We start from the raw sequence: 1,839 nt of genomic DNA, 5'->3' as shown, positions 1-1,839 counted from the left end.
TAGGAGCTTTGTAGTCTCAAGCGCTGTGAGTGGCTCGTGTCCAATTGAGCCGTGTCCAACTGGCTGCCACCTCTCAGGACTACTCTCTGCCTCTGCTATTGGTAAAATTGGGGAAATCACTAGACAAACTAACAGTTTCATTCGGATTTGCATTGGTAATACGCATGATAGTGCATGTGTACAATTTGGAAATAGTGCAACATATTTTTAACACGCAATTTTTTCATCACATTTTACGCACGATGATAGAATTATTCTCGAGACAGGTGATATTGCCATCGAACGTTCGCAGTTGCGTTTGGAATTATACAAAAAGACAATTTAGCGATTTTGTAAAAGTAGTCGAGGTTGGGCCACGAGATGGTTTACAAAATGAGAAAAAAATATTGCCTACCGAAGTCAAAGTCAATTTTATTAATGAGCTGTCAGCAACTGGATTAAGAAGCATCGAAGTTACCAGCTTCGTATCTCCGAAATGGGTTCCTCAGATGGCAGACAATCAGCAGGTCTTTCAACAAATTGAAAAACGAAGCGGTGTATCTTATCCAGTACTGGTACCAAATCTGAAAGGCTTAGAGAATGCTATTGCAACAGGTGTGAAAGAAATCGCTGTGTTTGGAGCAGCGTCAGAAACCTTTTCCAAAACTAATATCAATTGTTCTATCGAGGAGAGCATAAGGAATTTCAGGGTGGTGGTGGAGGAGGCAAAAAGTCATGGCATCAGAACTCGGGGTTACATATCCTGCATTGTTGGCTGTCCCTACGAAGGTGAAACCAAACCGACTACCACAGCACATTTAGCTTCGATAATGTTAGATCTTGGATGTTATGAAATTTCCCTGGGCGACACTATAGGTGTAGGATCTCCAAGGAAGATTAAACGTGTCTTAAATGAGCTGCTCCATGTTTCATCAAACGACATGAGTTACTATGCGTTGCACTGTCACGATACTTATGGCCAAGCCTTGATGAATATACACATGGGTCTTGAAAATGATATAAGAGTCTTTGATTCTTCAGTTGCTGGACTTGGTGGATGCCCATATGCCGCTGGTGCTTCAGGAAATGTTGCCACCGAGGATCTACTATACTTCTTGGAAGGTGAAGGATTGGAAACTGGCATAGATTTACATAAAATAGTGAAGATTGGTGATTACATCAGTAAAGAACTAAATAGAACAAATCAGTCAAAGACTGCAGTGGCTATACTTGCCAAAAAGAATCATCGGAAATGCTAGCCTATACTTAATGATATTATATTTAAGGATACTTTTTAGCATATACAGTTACAAGTTTAGCTATAAAATAGAAAAATTTCTAGGACTTTGAAAATACTGTGTTTATTGGCACAATGTTCATTTGCGTTTTTTTGCTGGGAAGCAAAAGTCCAAGTTTAATAAGTGCAAGGCGAAACCAAAGCATTTTACATTCCAAATAACATGTGTGTGTATATATATATAATATGTATATAAACTATGATTAATATATTAATTTATTCTTTTCAACTGAATTTCTTGCATAATTTATCTTTTTCTCTTTACATTGAAAGAGAAGAGAAAACGATGCGAGTAGTTAAAAAGAACGGTTCTTTTATGTTTTGTATAAACGGGTTTTTATAGTAAGTTTATGTCAATTTGATTTATACATTTGATCTTTAAAGAAATATAATTATTACATATATCATGCTATTTTATATTCAATAAATCGTATTAGCATAATTTTATGAATAAAAAAAAGTATATTTATTTGGCTGCGTTCGGGAACGTCGCTCGGATACCTCCGATGCCTCGGATTCATCATCTGTCCTTATTTAACATTAAATGTTAAACAAGGACAGAT

At 36.5% G+C, this 1,839-nt stretch overlaps 1 protein-coding gene across 1 annotated transcript; it reads left to right on the top strand.

The window, feature by feature from the left end:
• The first annotated feature begins 140 nt into the window (after nt 1-140).
• Nucleotides 141-1,433, top strand: Hmgcl (hydroxymethylglutaryl-CoA lyase). The gene has a single exon (XM_018514943.1). The coding sequence runs from the start codon at nt 165-167 to the stop codon at nt 1,236-1,238; it is 1,074 nt and encodes a 357-aa protein (XP_018370445.1). The 5' UTR covers nt 141-164; the 3' UTR covers nt 1,239-1,433.
• Nucleotides 1,434-1,839: the final 406 nt, after the last annotated feature.

This window comes from Trachymyrmex cornetzi, unplaced genomic scaffold, assembly GCF_001594075.2.
Source record: "Trachymyrmex cornetzi isolate Tcor2-1 unplaced genomic scaffold, Tcor1.1 C3928935, whole genome shotgun sequence".
In the NCBI taxonomy this organism is placed as follows: Eukaryota; Metazoa; Arthropoda; class Insecta; order Hymenoptera; family Formicidae; genus Trachymyrmex; species Trachymyrmex cornetzi.
Note: the sequence above shows the minus strand (reverse complement) of the source record. Positions and strands in the feature narration are given on the sequence as shown.